This window comes from Enhydra lutris, unplaced genomic scaffold (genome assembly GCF_002288905.1).
Source record: "Enhydra lutris kenyoni isolate GAN:26980312 unplaced genomic scaffold, ASM228890v2 scaffoldscaffold8, whole genome shotgun sequence".
Taxonomy (NCBI): domain Eukaryota; kingdom Metazoa; phylum Chordata; class Mammalia; order Carnivora; family Mustelidae; genus Enhydra; species Enhydra lutris.
This window is the reverse complement of record NW_019154092.1, coordinates 42398274-42416248: the sequence shown is the minus strand read 5'-3', so window position 1 is coordinate 42416248 and position 17975 is coordinate 42398274. Positions and strand designations below refer to the sequence as shown.

General features: G+C 49.2%; 1 protein-coding gene across 1 annotated transcript in view; it reads left to right on the top strand.

Moving 5' to 3' along the window:
- Positions 1-17975, top strand: part of LOC111142499 (myosin VB) — a 186025-nt gene that overhangs the window by 39261 nt on the left and 128789 nt on the right. The window contains exons 3-7 of the mRNA XM_022495717.1: positions 812-968; positions 7219-7362; positions 8718-8799; positions 13441-13548; positions 17400-17509. Coding sequence (XP_022351425.1) covers positions 812-968; positions 7219-7362; positions 8718-8799; positions 13441-13548; positions 17400-17509 — 601 coding nt within the window. The remainder of the gene's footprint in view (positions 1-811; positions 969-7218; positions 7363-8717; positions 8800-13440; positions 13549-17399; positions 17510-17975) is intronic.

Below are 17975 nucleotides of genomic sequence, written 5' to 3'. Positions count from 1 at the left end.
ATTCGTTAGCCAAACCTGTGCCCCCCCCACATGTGTTCTCGCCCCATGCTTGAACACGCACATTCCTTAGAGATCGGATAGGCTGCTCTCTGCATTACCTGCCTGTCCTTCTGCCGTCTATTTTAAAGGGATAAATATAGATGCATTTTTATCTGGTATAGAGGATCTGCTTTCTGCCTTCCATTTAGTCTTACTGAAATCCTTCTCACTGCAATTGATAGCTGTTTTATCTAATTCTGATAAACTTGAAGCAAGATCACTCTGGTGGTTAATAGCATGCCTTTTAGGAGACATACATATGAGCAAGAAATTTGAAACTATCTGTTGGCACGCTGGGCTGAAACACGAGAGGAAAAGATCCTTGTTTTTGAAAAGTTGTAACTTACACGGTGGCCCCGGATGGGCATGCCACAAAATCAGAGGTGAGACTGTGTACCTGCAAAGGCACGTGTGTGAATTCTCAGGATGTGTGTGTGTGTGTGTGTACGCGCACATAAAGGAACAGGTGAGGGGGTACTGCCTCCCCAGAGGAAGTGTGGTTGTGACCAGCTGGCCCCACCCCCCTTGCCGAGGGCCCTTAGGAAGGACGTGTGCCTTTTGTAAGCCCTCCTCCGAACTCTCCTTTCTCCTGCTTGTGGATCTTATGCAAGCATGGGAGGGAGGGCAGACTGTCTTGACGCTGTCCCTCGTATTTTTCCTTCAGAAAAGATGAGATGATCTTGATCAAGCTCAGGCCCTTGTCCACAGAGTCCATGGAAGGCAACAGAGCCCTTCCACAGCCACCCACTGACCAGAACTTTTTCCCTTCCAGAGATGAGAAGAACCAGTCCATCATAGTCAGCGGGGAGTCTGGAGCCGGCAAGACCGTGTCAGCCAAGTACGCAATGCGCTATTTTGCCACGGTGGGTGGCTCAGCCAGTGACACCAACATCGAAGAGAAGGTCCTGGCATCCAGCCCCATCATGGAGGTAAAGCCTTCCAAACACACTTGGCCTTTCTGGCTGGAGCTTCTTTGTCCAGCAGCCAGCTGCTGGGTGACCCACCTCATGCGGTCGCCCACCAGAGTCTGTGGAAGCGGCTCACGTGGTCCACATTCCTGCCGTTCTTGTAGAGCCCCATGTCTCCCAGTAAGGAAAGAACGCCAATGGTGCCCCTAAGAGCATGGATTTGGGAGGTAATCTCTCCTGGTAGCCTCCTTCATGTCCCCAGTACCGAGTGGAGTGTCCTCTTCATGCCAGCCTTGTTCCCAGACTCTGAAATGCTCTAGTGAGCATCATTCCATCCCGCCTCCACCTCTGTAGCTGTTCCCTGTCACCAGCCATCGTGTGTCAGCAGGTCCCTGCTTCCCCCCCACCATCCGGGACTTTGAAGGCCTGCTGGATCAGGAGGGCAGTGCGAACGGGCGTGGGAGGCTGGGTGGGGGGGAAAGGTAGAGCCAAGAGCTCTGTGACAGCAGGGAACCTGCTGATCCTCGGGAAGCAGTTATCTAGATGGCATGAACGGCTGGGGCCTTCTGTCTCTCCTCAACACCCCAGCCCCAGAGCAGTCAGTACAGGTACAAGGCCAGAGACGTTTCCTAAAACTTCAGTCTTGCTGTAACTCCCCGGGTGTCACGGTTGGAACTCCATTTCTCTTTTTCTCTCTCTTTCCTCCATAAAAACTTAATTCTGATAAAGTAAATCTAAATGGGTATACAGTCCCTGGGCCAGCTTTGATTTCCTGCCTCTGAAGTAGAGGCTCTTGGTTATTGTCTGGGTTACAGTCTGATGGGCCCCCACCAGCCCAGGGCTGCTCCTTGTTTTAGGAAGAAGAGATTGAGTTGAGGCCAAAAGCTGCCAGGATAGTGTCAGATTCTCTGCAGGGCCTTGAACTAGGTCATTTAAGACCCAAGTCGCCAAGGTGGTTAGTCTTTCAGGTCGTTTTGGAGCTGAGGGAAACGAGAACCTGCCGGGACCTTCCTAGATCCCCCTCTCGCCCCACCCCCTTCCTTTACCAAGTGCGTGACTAAAGACTGAGCCTCAATTCCTAGGAATTCATTGTTTTTTGTGGGTATAATCTGCCTACACAGTTGGATTATCTGGAGAACTTTGATTCTCTGTTGACTAACAGGACATAACATAATCATTAACAATTCAACAAAAGCAAGTTCATGGAAACTTGGAATTCTATGGAATTCTTACATGGATTGGAGAACGGTTAGTACAGTTGGAGGCGTTTTTACCAAAAATATAGGAGCAAGAAGACTTTTATTCTCTTATAATGGTTCTTAAACTCAAGTGCATCAAAGTCACCTGGAGGTCTTGTTAAACCAGTCTGCTGGGCCCCAGCCCCCCCAGAGTTGCTGATTGAGAAGGTCTGGGTAGGGTACCCCCAATTTGTCTTTCTACAGCCTACTGATAATTGTTGCACATTTGGGTCTGTTTCTTTACAGCCTTTTCACTGAATATTATAGTCATAAGCCTTTTCTCTGTATCATTGAGGTTTTTTATGAATCGTCTTATTAGCAGCAAACATGTTAATTTTGTCAGACCTGCAACTAGTTAGTGGCCCATTTGTTCATAGCATTTATTCTAAGCCCAAGGTTGGGGCCTGGCCATGGCCTCAATCAGAATGTGATGGTGGACCATGGCCTGGCCTGCCCGAGACCATCCATGCACCTAAACGGAGGCAGTTAAGATTGTGCTCTATGATCAGCATCGTGTTTCATCTCAAATGGGAGTCAAACCAGGCTCTCAGCTTCTCCTTTGCCCCTGAGTTTCAAAACTCAGGCCATTTTTAAGGTAATAAGGTTTCAAAGACCCAGAGTGCTGCCTCTTTTAAGAAATAAAGAAGGTAATTTTTCCGGGCAAAACAGAGAAGGGAGGAAATCTGTTACATCTTCGGTGCCTGGACAAAGTAATTTAAGTCGAGATGAGAATTTAATGAAGGTAGATCACCCCATTATTAAACATGTACGAGACACAAGAGGATTTTTTAATTGATTTATTGTGGTTAAACATACATAAAATTTACCCTTTCACTATTTTAAATGAACAATTGAAGGGTCTTAAGTACATTCGTAGCATTGGGCAACCATCACCACCATCCATTTCTAGAACTCTTTAATCATCCCAAACTGTACCCATTAAAGAATAACCCTGTTCTTCTCCACCAGGCCCTTATAACCTCTCTTCTACTCTCTGTCTCCATGAATTTGCCTGTTCTAGGCACCTCATATAAGTGGAATCATACAATATTTGTTCTTTTATGTCTGGCTTACTTAATGTTTTCAAAGTTCATGTGTGTTACAGAATGTAGGAGTGTCCCCTTCCTTATTATGGTCAGATGATACTTTGTTGTGTGGATAAGACCACGTTTTGTTAATCCATCCCTCTGTGCATGAACTGCTTGGGTTTCCACCTCTTGGCTGGTGTGAACAAGGCCACTGGACAATGGCATGCAAGCCTATGACTCCCTGCTTTGGGGGTGGTTTTCAAATGATAGAGGTCTGTCTAAAACAACCTAACATGTTCAGTAGCTCTTACATCGTGAATGGACTGGTGCACTGCTGGGGATTGGGGGTACTTTGGCATGGGAGAGGTGGGGGAGCAACTCGCACACCCCAAAACATGCATTCGTGGTTTGGTTGCTAAGGTCTAGAGGAGGAGTGTGTGCATGGAGCAGCCTCCTCGAGCCTGATGTCACATAAAAGAACGGTGCAGTGGTTTGGGCTCACGACATTAAATTTCTACCTTGTGCAAGGTTCTACTTTGGAAACTCTGGGTAATTCCCTAGGGCTCCTTCTGTCAGATGATGGAATCTGGTCATCATGGAGATTGTCCCTTGAGTTTTTAAGTGTTCTCCATGAGAGAAGTCTTGGACAGAAACATGGCAAGGGAGCATCGTAGCCAAGAAGAACTCTGGGCGGGTCAGAAAGTGATTCTGGGCCTAGAAAGAGCAACTTCTGCAGCGCCAAAGCCTTCCTCTTCACAACTTGGGGGTCTAGGCAGGCCTGTGTGTCAGGAAGCCCAGTCAGCTCTGTGGCTCCTCAGAAGGTTGGAGGCAACACCAGGTACATCTTCCCCGGGGGCCAGCCGGTTCCTGATGACTCAGCTCCCGTCCCAACCAAGCAGTCCGCTGTGCTCCCGCCATCTCCTTCTTTCCACAGCTGCCTCCTGGGGAGACCGTCGAGGACGGTCCAAGGAAATGGAATCCCCAGCGAGCTGCACTAAGTGACAGTGGCTTGAATTAAAGGCGACTTGAGGGTGGGTTGGGATGATTCATTCTTAGCACCAGAGCTCTCTGACCCCGCTCCGTGTGAGCTTGCCAGCATCCGGGAGTGGTTTGTTCGTGAGTCTGCACTGGCTAAGAGACTGTTAGAGCAGAGGCAGAACCAAGTCCAGGTCGGAGGGGTCACGTGGCTTTTTGGAGTGCCCAGTGTCTACACCACACAAGTCAAGGAGCCAGAGACTGCCCCCATCCCGGGAGAAGGAGGATACTGTGAGGGTACAGTGAGCAAAAATCATCTCAACTAAGACCAGTTACTATGTAATTCAGGAATTTAAGGTTTTTCCTTTTGAGCTAAAGAAACAGTGCCTGCAGCTGTCCACCTCTTCATACAAGAATCTGCGCCCAGACTCACTCACGGAGCCCGTCTCTTATCTCACACGCCGCACACTCTCGCCGTTCCGCACGTGCACCTGCCCTGACCCTTGACTCAGGCCAGGGCCGTAACTAGAACCCCTCCTCCTCCCCACTAGCAAAACTCGATTCCCCCTTTAATATCCTTGTCAGCTTACACCCCTCCAAGCCACTCGCGTTGTGCCAGCCTTGGCTAACTGCTCCCTGCTCTGTGCCTCCACACATTGATACGTCCCTCGTTGTTGTATAATCCTCATTATATGGAAACTACTCCATTTGCTCTTCCTCTTAGCACGTGCAGGAACAACAGAGAAGGTGGTTCTCTTATGTACTGTGTGAACGGTAGCGTATTTTGTCATTTTGCAACTCTTTCCCTCAACATCTTTTAATTTTATCCACGAATCATGCTCTAGTTCACCTATACCGGCTTTATAATGTCCCATGGTGTGCATCCACTACACGTTATCTGTTCCCCTACTAGTGGGCATTGAGGATGAATTTTTTTTTTTATTAGTAATTACAACCTGTGCCAAAGATTTCTGTGCTTACTCATGTGTGCACTACATGTTTTTCCAGGTAATATGTAGAAATAGACTTGCTGAACTGTGAGGTACGTGTGTATTCAGTTTTACTAGATAGGTCCAGTGACTTCTCAGAACAGTGGTTCCAGTTCCCATTTGAGCCAGCAACAAATGGGAGAGTTCCCTTGTCCTCACATCCTCCTCGTTTTGTTGTGTCCGATTTCCTAGTCCCAGCCCCTCCCCATTTGAGTCTGCTGTTTTCCAATGTCCAGTGAGGTTACCTTTTCTCAACACTTGATCATGTGAGTGTCTGCCGTGAATTTCCTGTTTATACTGTTTGCTCATTTTCCATGTTGTAACCACTTGGGTTACGTCCGCTTTTTCCCCTTGGTCTGTGGGACTCAAGGTTAAAACCTGTTTTTCTTATCTATGATAACTCATCAAGACATTTCCTAAGTCCGTGGGAAATCAGAAAAAATCTAGCAAGCGTTTAAAAGATGCAGAACTGCCTGTGTGTCCTTCACGCACAGGATCTAGGAGTCCTAGGGTAGAGTTGATGGGTTGGGTCATAATAACCTCTTCTCTTTGTGGGTGCCATTACATATTTTTAAAGTACTTCTAGATCTATCACTTCTCAAAGCAGCCTAGTGAGGTAAGGAAGCTAGACCTCTCTGGATCGACTGTGATCTCTAGACCCTGGGCAAGCTTTCCCCTAAGCCATCACAAGGAGTGGTGTCAGGTATGGCAAAGGCTCTTCTTGCCATTTTACGAATTATGGAGTTTGAATATTTTGAAATTTTTGCATTGAATTGTATTTGTTGAAACTAGATGGTCTTTGAGAATGTTCCACAAACTGGACTTTGCCGGTTTTATCTTCCTGATGCTGATTAACGTGTCCTTTGTCCTCTGTGTTTCCTGTAAAAGGGCTGTAAAATTCAGAAGCTTGATTAAATTAAGGTTGGATTTTTGGCACACGTTGGGGCCATCACACCAGGGGGACCTGGATGGGACGTGGGTGTGTAGAGTGCAGGCGCCCGCAGACCGGACGCGTTCTGTAGTGCAGAGCTAGGCTTAGGTTTCTGTGAGTGAGCAGCTGCATGACTCACGGCCTCACCGGACTCATCTCAAGAATGGGAATGGGGTATTTTCGTGAGGATGTGTTATTGCGATCTTTAAGCAAGGATTTGCTTTCAGCTGCCCTGTTTGCCTTGTTACAACAGATACCAGCTGAGCTTGTGTAGTTTTGGAACACCGGGAGGCACTAGTGGCTCTGTGGCTTGGATCCGGCTGAGAAGGGGTGGAGGGACAATCTGGGTTTGGATCTTCTTTCAGCCTCTGTGTCCCTCAAATTTCATAGACAACTTTTTCAAGCATTTCAACCACCTAAAAATGTAAACATGTGAAAGGGATTAAAGTTAAAATAGTAATATATTCATTACCAATCCATTAGCAATGTGATGCTTTGTAGAAAGTGAATAATCGTGCCAAGCCATTTAGTCCCTCACTTTTTAAATTCTCATCAGCTGTGTTGAACTGTGCCCCTGCAGCTGCATGAGAAAAGGTATCCAGAGGGTGAGGCCTTCCTGATATGATCTAGTGATGAGGTTGGTGTGGATCTTGGTCTCTTTCTCGGAAATACCATTTATCAGTTAGGAATGACATTTGCCTGCTTAGTCATGGAGATCTGATTAAAGCACGGGAAAGTTTGCCTTTCTCACTTCAAGCTGAGAGCTCTTAAAGACTGGCATTGGTTTGGTAAGCTCAAGCCTGTCAGAATGTGATTCTCCAGACCTTTTCTTCATGGTCCCAAGGTGACTGCTCTAGCTGCAGCCATCACCACACACGTTCCAGGTGGGATCACTGGAAAGAGTCCACCGGTCAGCTCCTTACTCTCACTGGCCATCCTTAGGAGTAAAGGAGGCATGGAATGAAGTTTTGCGTTTAGCTCTGCTCATTGTCATCCTTAGAGTGGACGGGGGCTCTGTAAGGAAGAGGAGAGAGAGCTGCGTGCACACACACCACCTAGAAACCAAGAAAGCTTTCCTGGTTTTGCATACCTCTTGTGTGTTCTCTGCAGGCCATCGGAAATGCCAAAACCACTCGCAATGACAACAGCAGCCGATTTGGAAAGTATATTCAGATCGGCTTTGATAAGCGGTACCACATCATTGGGGCCAACATGAGGACCTACCTGCTGGAGAAGTCCAGAGTGGTCTTTCAGGTGAGTGGCATGAGTTGGGCCTTTTTGTACTTTTTCCCCCATGAGTGATTGCTCACTTGCTCCCTGACCCACTCCCTATGCCCAGAGAGAGCATCTCCTTTTGAGGATACACTTGACCTTTAGCTTTTCTCTCTTTATGTCGAAAACTATTCATGTGAATGCCATGGACATCAGGCCTGGAAATCTGCTCGGTATTGTTTTGAAGTGGGTGTTGTTTTTAGATTCAGTCAACAAACGTAATGAGTGCCTCTTATGTACCAGCCCTGTGCGTGATACCGGAGACACAGGGACGAGACAGTCCTGTTTTTTGTGGATTTGAGAGTCTTAGGGGAAGGTTGTGGGCTTCAGCTTCCCCAGGAACCTTCTTACTTTGTAGGTCCTATTTAAACAAACAAAAGAAAGCTCACTGCTTGGACATCTACTTAGCCCGAAAACAGTCCTCCCCCAGCCCCCTTTTAGTGTCCTGTCCCCTACTTGAAATGACACACGTCCTTGTCTGAGGTGGCCCCACACTCCGAATGTCACCCTGACATTCACCTGCCTGCAGAGGGGACATCCTGAACAGCTTCAGCTGCTTCTCAGAGGCGTCCCTCTGCAGGCTGGTGCTTAACAAACGTGTGACGGATTTTTTAACCAGCTTTGTTTTTCCGTTTTTCTGTTCGGGATCTCTTCCCACCTCCCAAATTTGGTTTGATGGCTCCAAATCCTCATCTCACAGCAGCAAAGCAAACAGCCCGTTGTGCTGGGTGCAGGTCAGGGCTGCCTGTGGCTCTAGCCAGAGTCTTCGCTGAACACCCCTCGAGCCTTCCTCTTCCTTTGCCCAGGCCTCCTAAAGCCCCGTCCCCCCCCCCTCTTTGTCCCCCCCCCCCCCGCCCTGCCACCACTCTGCCAGTTTAAGGCTGGTGAAGCCCGAGTGTCCGCTGTGAGTCCTCCCTCCGTCTAGGACCTTCAGTGGTTGCCCCAGCCTGACCTGATGGGCAAGAGCAGAGCTCTGACTTAGTTCCCAGCCTCCTAGAGAGGACAGGGAGCCTACCACAGGCGAGTGACAGTCTGTGCGGCCTGAGCCAGGGAGCAGGGACATCCATACAAGTGTGTGGGAGTTGGCAGCCCACCACTGTGGAAGAGCAGAGAATGAGAAGAAAATAGGAGAGAGCTAGAAATCCTCAAGCTCGAAGAAGGAACATAACCGTGAATGGAACATCTAGGGGTGGGCGTTGAAGGTGGCAGAGCTGTGAGGGAAGACGTGAGCACAAGTCTTGACCACTGTCATCCACAGGACGCTGGGATGAGAGCGAGTGAGGGGATGATCGCCGGGGTCACTGTCCTAAAGCTGTTGGACTTGTTTCCTCCTGCAGGCAGACGGTGAGCGGAATTACCACATCTTCTACCAGCTCTGTGCTGCCGCCAGCCTTCCAGAATTCAAAGAGCTTGCGCTAAGTATGCAAATGTGGGTGTGCCTGTCCTCGGGGAGGGGCTGTGTGGCCACAGGGTACTGCCCTGGGGGGCCTCTGCACAGAGCCCTCTGTCCTGGGTTCTTGTCCCAGCTCTGCTTCCCATGCGAGTATGTCCCCATCCAGACCTCCTTGAGCATCTGTACCCAATCCATAAACTCGGGCCAATTGTCCCCAGGCAGCCTGCCACAGAAAACCATTTGAGAGGGGAAGGGGGGGCGGGATAGTAATTTACAGAGCACGTAAGAATTTCCATGCATTATTTTGAAAAATGATCACACTTCAGACAGCATAAAAAGGCCGTCCCACCATGAGGATCTAGAGATTTATCCAGTGCAGCTCATGTCATTGTAGCCTGGGAGTTTTAAGTCCTACTCAAGGATAGAGCTGAAGGAAAGGAGGGGGTGAGAGGCTGGGGCAGGATGAAGATGGCTGGCCTGGGGCGAGGGGGTGGGGGAAAGGGGCTGCTGAGCATTAGGCCCCAGGGTGTGCAGACCTCCCCATAGCTGGCGGGGCACTGTGGCAGCGGGTGGCACCTGGCGGGGGGTGGGGGTGAGGGGGTGCTGCAGTGGTAGCCGATGGTGTGAAGAGCTGGGTGTCTAGACAGGGGTCAGTTGGCCCTTATGTATCTGTGAGAGAAACCGACCCCTGAGGCTGTCCACAACCCAGATCCTAGCTGTCTTCAGGGCCCGGTGCCAGATCGAGCTCTGACAGCCCCAGCCCATACCCCTCAAGGCTGACACACACCAGGTCGTTCAAACTTCGGTCTGCCCTCCTAACTCTCTGCTTTACTTATGGATTCCTGCTTCATTTGGTGCCTGGGTCATGCGGGTTAGCACTGGGTCCTTGGTCCATTCACTGAAGCCTACAGACGTGGTGTGAGGCGCCGGGGATGGAGCGCTCAGTGTACCCGTTGTGGGGCCTGCCCTCGCTGAGCTCACGGCCCGGCACTGTGCAAGATGGGAAGGCTGTGCTGAGGGAAGCAGAGCCGAGGCGGGTGGAAGGTTCCCAGGGGAAGGAAATTGAGAACCAGAGGAGGAAGCCCAGGAGGGCATGCTACGCTGCTTTTCTGCTGTACCGTACTCCATGTTTGCAAGTCTGCCTCCCCCCACCGAAGCTGTAAACTCCTTGGGAGGGACGAGCACAAGCCTTGTTGGATGTGTCCCTCCTGGAGCTGGCAGCTTGGGCTCGGGTGTTGGTTTATGGCCACAAGTGACCAGGAATGCAGACCTTTGCATTGATGAGCTCTCAGGCTCAGGGTGAGGCCATGTTTGGCCTCATGGGTGCGTTGGCTGTGAGCTCCGAAGCCTGACAGTTCCACGATAACGGTTGGTGGTTGGAAACACGAAGTAAATGAAAGACTAGCCAGGGGTTCCTAGTGGATAGACCGCCTTGCCTCCTTCCCCCTTCCCTTTAGCTAGAACATGCTCCTCAACTGAGCAGAAGTCCCTGTGAGATCCTTTGGCCCAGCGAGGGGGAGCAGAGGGACACTCCGTCTGTATTTCCCTCTGCTCTGTTGATGGTGGTCTGTTGCATGAAAATGACCTCAGGATGAGATTTTAAAAAACAATACTCCCATGAATCATGGGTCGAAGTGTAAATAAATCATGGTAAAAAGAAGTGTAATGGGCTTTTTATTTCCTTACATAGAGCCTTCAGGTAGTAAGGAGTAAATTCTTTATTTTTCTCTTCCATGGGTACGTTGATAGTCCTCTGAACAGCCTTCTTGCTTTGCACAGTTGGAGCGTAGCCTCCCAGGTGAACCAGCCCACAGCGGGGCCCCTGATGGTCCCCTGCTCTAAGCGCTGGCCTCACGCCTCCTCTGGGCTGTACACGGTTCGGTGTCTGTCTGGTGAGCCAGTTACTAGGGGCTTTTGTGGCGTATTTCTCCTTGGAAATGTGAACTAAGGGGAGACCCACACTGGAGGAGAGCTGTTGCTCTGGGACGGGACGGTCAGCACCGGCTTCACGGGCTGGAAAGGAGAGCCCGGATCCAGGGCCGCTAAGCCGATGGCAGGAGACTATCTCCTGTTTATGAGGGTCTGGAGTGTGACGGTGACAGAGCTGATTGCACGCCTGAGAGATGATCATCTCGATTGGATTCAGTCATTTAGTAGAGTGAAGCTGTGACTGACCCGGGTGGGCCCTGCAGTGATGAGCCCCAGCCCGAGAAAGTTCCCCTGTGGAACCCGAGGTTGGGAACTAGCAGCAGGGAAGGTGGGCGGAGTCAGTCTGACTCAGACCATCAGCAAGGGGGGCCCTGGCTTTTGACAATGAAGGGTCTCAGTAGACACTGAAAATGCCTCCTTTCCTCCAGCGGAGAGGTCTAGTGTCCTGCGTATTTTTCTGATGTGTCAGCTGATAGATTTTGATAACGAGTTAGGTTGTGTTTATGAGAAAACCGTACAGTAAACAACCATCTCCATGTTAGGGTGGTCAGGTAATGGGCTCCCAGGCCGGCCAAAGTCTGGGGGAGCCCGGGTAATCCCTTCCAGCCCTATGTTCCTCAGTTTGCCCATCTGAAAAATAGGAATAAATATGTTCAGTCATCCTAACGTGCTCCTGCAAAAATCATCGAAGGAAGTACTTTGAAAGGTGAGTGAAAGGAAGCATGATGCTTTTCTTAAGCCTTTGAAACTCTTCTGTTCTGTGCCAGAGCTCGCAGGGGGATTCCATAGAAAAGAGCTGAATTTACCACCTTCCACAGAGACCTGCTGTGACTCCCTCCATAACCATTTGCCTTTTCTGGGACTGTCTGCAAGCCTGGGGCTGAAGTCCTCCTTCTCCCATGCAAGTGCCTTTAGTCATCAGGGTTTGGGTTACTTCTCCGGGAAGCTTTCCCTCATAAGCTACGGCTGATACCCTGCTCTCCATGCCTGTGGACAGTGTAGCCTGATGGTCCAGCCTGGGTTGTGTGGGGCAGGGTTTGGGTCTGAGTTGGGCTACTTCCTAATGGGCCTGGCAATGTGTACTCAGCGGAGGAGTGTGGCTTGGAGCAGAGGATGCACGGTGGGAAATGGAAGAGACCAGAAAGGAGAGGTAGGTGGGCTCAGCGTGGACCCAGATTGGCCGTGGGCGGTAGAGCTGAGGAACAACCGTCAGGAAGGGGGTGGATCAGGGACAAGAGGTGTGGGAGGACGGGTGAGCCCTGAGTCTGGAGGGACACATGGAGGCTGTGGTTGCTTCACAAAGAGCCCAGGAGGTTCTTTTAGGGTGTTTGACCTCTGGCTTGAGGGCACGGGGGCAGGAGCGGGGGTTTTCTAAAAGGCTTTAAATGGGCGTGCAGTGTGATCAGAGTTACCAGGAGCATGAAAGTGGATTTGAAGGGGCAGGAGCGGGGGGGAGACTGGTTTAGTCTTTGGCAACAGTCCCCAGACTACAGGTGCGTGCAGAAGGTCAGATGTAGACAGCGGTAATCGGAATGGAGCAAGGAAAGAGACCCAAGACGTTTGTAAGGGGTCAGAGTGGCAGCTCAAGGTGTCGCAGGAAGACTGGACATGGCAGTGAAATCTCATCGAAGCCTGTTGAGCTGATGTGAGTTTGACCACACACATGCAAGGGAGATAATTTCACCATCTTTACAGAAGAAGAACAGTAGCCAGTGTCCAGCTTTGGCATCTTGTCAAAATCAAACACCATAAATTTAGAAATTCCAAACACTGGGCAGGGTTGTTTTACACAAAGGTTCTGCGTTTTGTGGAAAATGTGATTTGGGGGGTAATCTCGATGAGGTACACTTGTTGCCCTAATGCTAACCTCCAAGCCTGCTGCGTGGATACCGCCCATGTCTTGTTGAGTTACTGCCCCCTGCGACGGTTGGCTCTGAATTCTAAGGCAGACCTGGGACTTCTCACCAGTTGTGTCCCAGGCTGCTCTCTGAGGCCTGACTGAGAGGAGCCGAACCTGAGGTGAGATCAAACACACGAGGATCTCAAGGTTCATCTCTTCATGTGCCTGAAGAGCTCAGGGGTGCCCCAACTCGGTAGAACAAATGAACAAAAAACCATGTCACCTTGGGCACATCGTTGCCTCTCTGTCAAATGAGGCTGTCGCACTCAGCTTATCAACGGTCCTGGAAGTCTGTGATTCTAGGGTGCGTGTAGCTCTCACTGGATATCAGATCCTTTTAAAAAGGATTTATTTACTTTAGAGATGGAGTGTGCACAGGGGTGAGGAGACAGAGAGGAGACAGAGGGAGCATCTCAGGCAGACCCTGCACTGAGTACAGAGCCCAACGCAGGGCTTAATCCCACGAGCCTGAGATCATGACCTGAGCTGAAACCAAGAGCCAACCAGGCGTCCCTCAGATCCTTTTAAAAAGCAAATCTGTGGTAAATCCTGTAAACTGAACCACTTGTGACTTTTTATGGTTACATGTTTTTGTGTACTGGTTTTATACAAACACAGCAATGCATCCTGTTTAGTGTAGTGCTCTGTGTCTCCTTAACCAATTTTCTCTCCATTTGCCATTGTCAGTAAAGATGATATTTTATAAGGATTGCACATTCAGCTGGGAATAAAATTTTTGTCTGGGATGAGTAGAAATCTTCATGGGTCGTGATCTGTGGGTAAACCGGGATTGAGCTTCTTTCTGATGCCTGATGCTTTTCCTCCTTGCCTCTCATAGCATGTGCAGAGGACTTCTTCTACACATCACAGGGAGGAGACACACGCATCGAGGGCATCAATGATGCTGAGGACTTTGAGAAGACGCGACAAGCCTTCACACTCCTGGGTAAGCAGCTTCTGAGTGGGAAAAGGCCCAGACGATTGACTTCATGGAGAGTAGAAAAGCACGACAGTGTCCCACTTTGCCAAACTTCGTAAGCCCACGAGGAGCCCTGTTGCCCTCGGTGAATGTTGTCCTACTCTTAATTCATCCCAGCCCTCAGACTCCAGAGTTTAAGACTTGTACTTTTGTTGAGCGGTCTTAAAAATAAGCGTTTGAGAGTCATGTTCTTAGGCACTGCAAAATGGCCCTTTCCACTTCCTCAGGCCACCGAAGCCAGTGGAACAAAATGAAAAAGAACCACATCTTCTTGTGCCGTGGTCTGGTGTTAGACCGTGTGTTCTAGCAGAAAGAGCATGTCTTTAGGACCAAACCAACCCATGCACCATAGTCCTGGGATCCAAGCTGGAAGCAGACCATGAGGGTCTGGTAGTGTTCTCTCCCATATAGTGCCGTTCTGTCACCACTTTTTCTATAGAGAGCATTAGTGGAATTCTTCAAGAGCTCTCTGTTCTTCTGGTATTGCTCCTTGGCCTTTTGGCTAATAACATCAAGTGTCTTCCTGGGCATGAAGGGCCATATTTCAAAGCCAGATATTTCAGTGACTCGTGAGAGAAAACTCCTCTCCCTGGCCACTTTTTTCTCCCCCTTGCCATTTTTGAGGAAGAGGAGCCTGAGTGGCAGAGTGGAAGGCAAGCCTTTCCTCACGGGGAAATTGAATGAGTTAATTCCTGGGACCTGCAGCCAGAAAAAAACAGAGCTTGGGAAGTCAGCCTGAAGCTCAGGGAGCAGCTCAGGATGGCCCCTGTGTTCGCTCAGCCCCTTCTCTGACCGAGGTAGACATCTGGCTTCTGAGTCATGTGACTACTTCAGAGCTGCATTTCTTGGGTCCTTTGGTGGGAATCTGGGTGGTCTCACCCAGTGTCCAAATAAAACTTGGCCAAACCAGACACGTCCTAATCTCTGTGCAGTAGGAGCAGGGCTTCGTGGGCTGAAATCTGAGCGAGCGCTCTTCACTTCTCTGGGTAACCGGTGGGTAGATGTACTTTGTCTTTCATACCCACGAAATAATGACCTAAAAGCCACGCTGGTTATCCCGATGAACAATATCAGTTAGCTAGAGCAGTAGTTGGTGATTATAAAAAAGGTGTTTAAGACGACTTTAGGGATGCAGAAGTATCAGGTGCAAAAGGGCAAGGAAGAGCAGCAGATAGAGGCACTGTTGCTAGGCAGACATTCCAGCCCCTTGCAGGAGCGTGTGGTTGCAGGATCAGGAAGCCTGCCCGTGAGGGATCCTGCCGGAGGACGTGGACCACGGCTGGTCTGCAAGGCAGCCTGCATTCGCTGCAGCACGTCCTGGGACCAGAAGCTCTCAGAGGCAGCTGCTAATGTAGAGAGCATGGCCTGAGGGCACCACAGTGGCCCGTCCGGGGCCTGGCTATGCTGCCGCGATGAATCAGAACGGTGGAGGACAAGAACCGAGAACACACATGTCCTCTTGCTGCTGTTGCGTGGCTCGGTCACTGTGGAGGTCTTTGGCCAAGCTGGCTGTTCTGTCGGTGGGCAAACGGGAAATGTTCACCGGGTCTCACTCCAGTATCCCACAGCGGGGCGGATTTGAGACCGAGAGATATGGATCAATGACTGACACCCTTGACTTCGCCAATGTCCCAGAATCACTTTGTTCAGTTGGGGAGCAGGTTTGGAGGGGACTTGCTGAGCAGGAGACCAGTCCGCCCTGTTGGCCAGAGGCAGGAGGCTGCCCCTGGTGGCTGCTGTGAGCAGTGGGCGGGCGCGGGTCCAAGGAGCAGGCGGCTCCCTCCAAGGCTCCAAGGAGGCTGGGTGCTGTCGTTCGCAAAGCAAATGGCACAGGAAAATCTATTGAAATAAGCCTTTCTTCCCTACTTTTCAATAAACACATCTACTTTTTTACTCACACATTTTCTTAAACGACAAGATGATAAATATTGCTTTACTCCTTCAGTTCTGAGTTTTGGTTTTCTGCTTGTCATAGTGGAGTACCGCTTATTAGGATAGTTTATAAAGAAGGGGCTTCTGGTCAGTATAGTACAGCAATCCTAACTGTTGTTAGGATTCAGTAGTCCTTCAGTATCTACTACTTAAATTCCTACCATGACTGTGAGGTGAAGGCTTTGACAATGGACAAAGCATTCGTTCCCAAGAGTGAGTGCAGGAGAGAGAAGTGATCTGTCCCTCTTGGGATGGTCCAAAACCCACTTCCTGACTAGTAGGACCTAGTTGAGAGTAGGATGCATGAGCTCGGATTGAAACCCAGGACTCCCCACGTGGGTGAACCACCACCAAGCCCCCATCTTGTCTGGGGATACCAACCTCTGGCTTTAACCTGTCTTCGTTTTTTTCAGTCTTACTCAGTTACACTAAATTTTTTGGCCTCCAGCTCTTTTAGTTTTTTTTTTTTTTTTCTTTTTAATTAGGTTAAACAAAGCCAGACATTTCAGTGACTCGTACATCTCTGTAGACATTTGGGAATACTTGCCGTCTGTGTAACTGTCGTCAGTTCAGTTCCATTATTCCTGTTTCTGAGCACCTGTATGCCAAGGCAAGAACAGGGATTCATTATATTGCTATTTCTTTGTCTATTTTGAAACTTTCTGTAAAAAATTTGAAAAGTAAATCCCAGCCCCTATGACACTTACACAGTGTAATAGTCATTTGTCACTGGTGAAGTCTAGAGTGACTCTGTCTAGTTCATGCCTGGGTTGTCCACTTTGTGGATAGTTTTTCATCCCAGGATAGTCCGTCTTTACCTCCCAGTTACTATAGGTGTCACTTTTTTTAGGCTGTATAAATTATTGCCTTTAAAATAAATGCATCTGGAGAGAAATGTGGGAGACCACCGTATTATTTCTTAAACTGAGTGGTAGGTTGACTGGTGTTCTGTTACTGTGTAGCCTTTTTTTGTAGGTCTGGTCTTTCGTACTTCAAAAAGAAATGATAATGTCTTTTTTTTTTTTAAGATTTTATTTATTTATTTGACAGAGAGAGATCACAAGTAGAGAGAGAGGCAGGCAGAGAGAGAGAGAGAGGGAAGCAGGCTCCCTGCCGAGCAGAGAGCCCGATGTGGGACTCGATCCCAGGACCCCGAGATCATGACCTGAGCCGAAGGCAGCGGCTTAACCCACTGAGCCACCCAGGCGCCCCAAGAAATGATAATGTCTTAAAGCTAAATATAAGTTTTAAGAGACGGTCCGGGTCATCGATGACTCCCGCGCTCAAGTCAGCGTGGCCTCAGGTGTTGGCTCCGGCAGTTCGAGGTTCGATGTGTCTGGACCCGTGAGGGGGCGTGGAGTGTGGCCCTGCTCGGTAGTGGCCGAGAGCCAGCTGGCCGTCCAGCTCCTCCAGCAGTGCTCCCAGAAGGGCCTCCTCTTCCTCCCCCGTTGGTACTTTGGATGTGGGACACAGATGTTTGCTGGTTATTATGTTCCGAGAGAAATGACTGCAGATAAATGACCATTCTTATTAAACTCATAAAAACATCCATAAAGTATTTGGTTGAAATGAAGTTTAAAATGAGTCTGCATGATTGCTGTTTCTCCTTTGCTCTTGGAGAAGTTAAAATGGTAGCATAACCCATCTGGTTTGATCAGGACAATCAGAGCGAGGGTATTTCCCTTTTAGTCCAGGGAGCCCCTTTGCCCTCAGAGCTGTTACTATGATTGGTAATTACGTGGTAAGGAGCCTGGATCACTTTAGGAGTCATTGGCCCAGAAAGGAAAAATCAAACTTTTTTAAAGTCCTTTAAAAAAGGGTGAAATGTCCTTTCTATCCTACCAGGGATGCTGAGTGTCATTCATTCCTTTTTTTTTCCCCCCCAGGAGTGAGAGAATCCCATCAGACAAGCATTTTTAAGATAATTGCTTCTATCCTGCACCTTGGAAACGTGGAGATTCAGGCTGAGCGTGATGGCGATTCCTGTAGCGTATCAGTAAGTCGCACACCAGCACCCAAGATAAAACATACACAATTTTCTCTGCTCTTAAGAGTTTGATACAACTGAAATGTGTCTTTACACTCAGAGGACACTCATAGGTTATTTATTCTTAACAGTTATGGTTTCTGTTCTCTTGCTGATAATATTTTAAAAGAACAAGTCCTTTTCAAATCGGCTGCCATCAAATTTCTATCACCAAGGGCAGAGAATTTAGTGGCTATTGAATAAATTCTTTTTCTTATGGATTGCTTTTCCAAGGACCCTGAGGTCCATGGAATTCTACAAAGTGTTCTCCATCCATGAGTACTCCCTGAGCTCCCCACTGAGGTCCGCGCAGCAAGGAGATGGAGTGCTGGACACCATATTTGGTGACTGTCTCCACGGAGCTTGCAGTGTAATTGGGTAGACAAAAGACAACCCTGCTTGGCAAGATTCTGGCAGTACGATGCAGAACACTGAC